This window comes from Otolemur garnettii, unplaced genomic scaffold, assembly GCF_000181295.1.
Source record: "Otolemur garnettii isolate 467f Iridium unplaced genomic scaffold, OtoGar3 scaffold00127, whole genome shotgun sequence".
Taxonomy (NCBI): domain Eukaryota; kingdom Metazoa; phylum Chordata; class Mammalia; order Primates; family Galagidae; genus Otolemur; species Otolemur garnettii.
Genome location: NW_003852522.1, coordinates 622,842 through 624,743, shown reverse-complemented (window position 1 = coordinate 624,743; position 1,902 = coordinate 622,842). Strand labels below are relative to the sequence as shown.

The 1,902-nt window shown below is 54.9% G+C and overlaps 1 protein-coding gene across 1 annotated transcript in view; it reads right to left on the bottom strand.

Annotated features, from left to right (window-relative positions):
* The window catches only part of PALM3 (paralemmin 3), an 8,268-nt gene that overhangs the window by 769 nt on the left and 5,597 nt on the right, over positions 1-1,902 (bottom strand). The window contains exons 5-6 of the mRNA XM_012810168.1: positions 1,544-1,589; positions 181-1,416 (exon numbers count right to left, since the gene is read on the bottom strand). Of these exons, the coding sequence (XP_012665622.1) occupies positions 181-1,416; positions 1,544-1,589 (1,282 nt within the window). The remainder of the gene's footprint in view (positions 1-180; positions 1,417-1,543; positions 1,590-1,902) is intronic.

Below are 1,902 nucleotides of genomic sequence, written 5' to 3'. Positions count from 1 at the left end.
CTAAGGCTTCCTCACCTCCTTTTCTCTCTACCTCTAAGGCTTCCTCACCTCCTTTTCTCTCTACCTCTAAGGCTTCCTCACCTCCTTTTCTCTCTGCCTCCAAGGCTTCCTCACTTTCTTTTTTCTCTGAGCCTGACGGTTCCTCACTTACTTTCCTCTCTTCCTCCAAGGCTTCCTCACTTTCTTTTTTCTCTGAGCCTGATGGCTCCTCACCTTTTCTCTCTGCCTCCAAGGCTTCCTCACCTTTTCTTTCTGCTCCTGATGGCTCCTCATCTCCCTTTTTCTCTGCCATCAATGGCTCTTCAGTGGCCTGTAGCTTTTCTTCACCTCCCTCCTTCTTTCCTCCTAAGGGTTCCTCTATTTTCTTCTTCACCCCTATCTTTTCCTCACTTCTTTCCTTCTCTGCCCTCAAAAGTCTCTCACCTTCGTTGCTCTCTACTCCCAATGGCTCCTCTACTTCTCCCTCTGTCCCCAGCTTTTCCTCATCTCCTCTGCTCTCTGGCTCAAATAACTCATTTCCTTTCCTCTCTACCACCAGGGATGTCTCCACCCCATCCTTCCGTGCCCCCAGCTTCTCCTCACTTCCTTTCTTCCCCCTTCCTAGAGATTCTTCTGCTATTCTCTTCTCCACCTCCCACGTTTCTGCGCTTCCTCCCCTCCTGACCCTTAAAGGACCTTCTTCCCCTACCTCCCTCCTAGTCACCAAGGGTCCTTCCAACCCCTCTACCAGCAGCTCCTCCCATTCCTCGTTCAGGGTCACTCTCTCCACCCAGATGAAGGACCCCTCCTCTCCTCTAGAACCCCCTTGCCCGTCTCCTTCAGGGCTGCTCCTGGGAGCACTTTCCCCAATTCTGGAAGCTTCTTCCTCTAATCTGTCTGATAGCCTGGGGGAGCTGGTCTGTACCGCTGTCTCCAGGTTCCCACCCGTCTCTGCCGTGGCCTCCGAGTTGCGGCCTCCCACCCCCTCCCAGACCACCTCCACTATGCCCCTGTCCTCCTTCACCCAAGCTGGGAGTTCTGGCCGGCTGACTCCCTGCCTGTTTCCTATGGCTTCAAGCACCATCTCCTCCACCTTAGCCTCCAGCTCCGGGCCGGTGGCTACCTTGTCACAGTCTTCACACGAAACTCTCAAGCCCTCCCACACCACCTTGACCACGCCCCCTCCATTGGCCTCGCTCACCCGCCTGGGGCCTGCCAGCGACCCCTGACTCAGCTTCTGCTCGGGAGTGGGGCTGAGTCCGGGGCTGAGTCCAGGGCAGGGGCCATTGGTTTCTGGGGAGGCCCCTTGTTCCCCAGGGACCTGCTTTGGGGCCGGCAGAACCCCGATAGCCTCCTCTCTGAACTCAGAGGGGCATTCTGGGGATATGCCCACTGGTCCCACAGGCAGGGAGGCTCTCTTGTCCAGATCGGTCTGGCCTAGGGGAATCAGGGAAGGAGAAGAAAGGAAAGTCAGGAAGGCAGGGTGAGGAAGGACCAAGAGCCGACCCATCCTCGCTTTTCTTAGGTCACTCTCTTTTGGGGTAACCTGACTCCCAATACTCACCTTCAGAGCCTGCCTCAACAGTAGACTGGGAGAGAGGACGGTGACCCTGTAGGGATGGCAGAGACAAGATCAGACCAACCCGTATCCCCACTCTTAGCCTCCCTGCATACTGGGACCTCATCCACTTCTCAGACACCCTCAATATCTCCCCATTACCTTCAGGACCAAACTCTACATTGCACCTCAGTCTTCCTCACCTGTCTTTTTTTTTTGAGACAGAGTCCCAAGCTGTTGCGCTGGGTAGAGTGCTGTGCCATCATAGCTCACAGCAACCTCCAACTCTGGGGCTCAAGTGATTCTCTTTTTCTATTTTTATTTATTTTTGAGACAGAGCCTCAAGCTGTTGTCCTGGGTAGAGT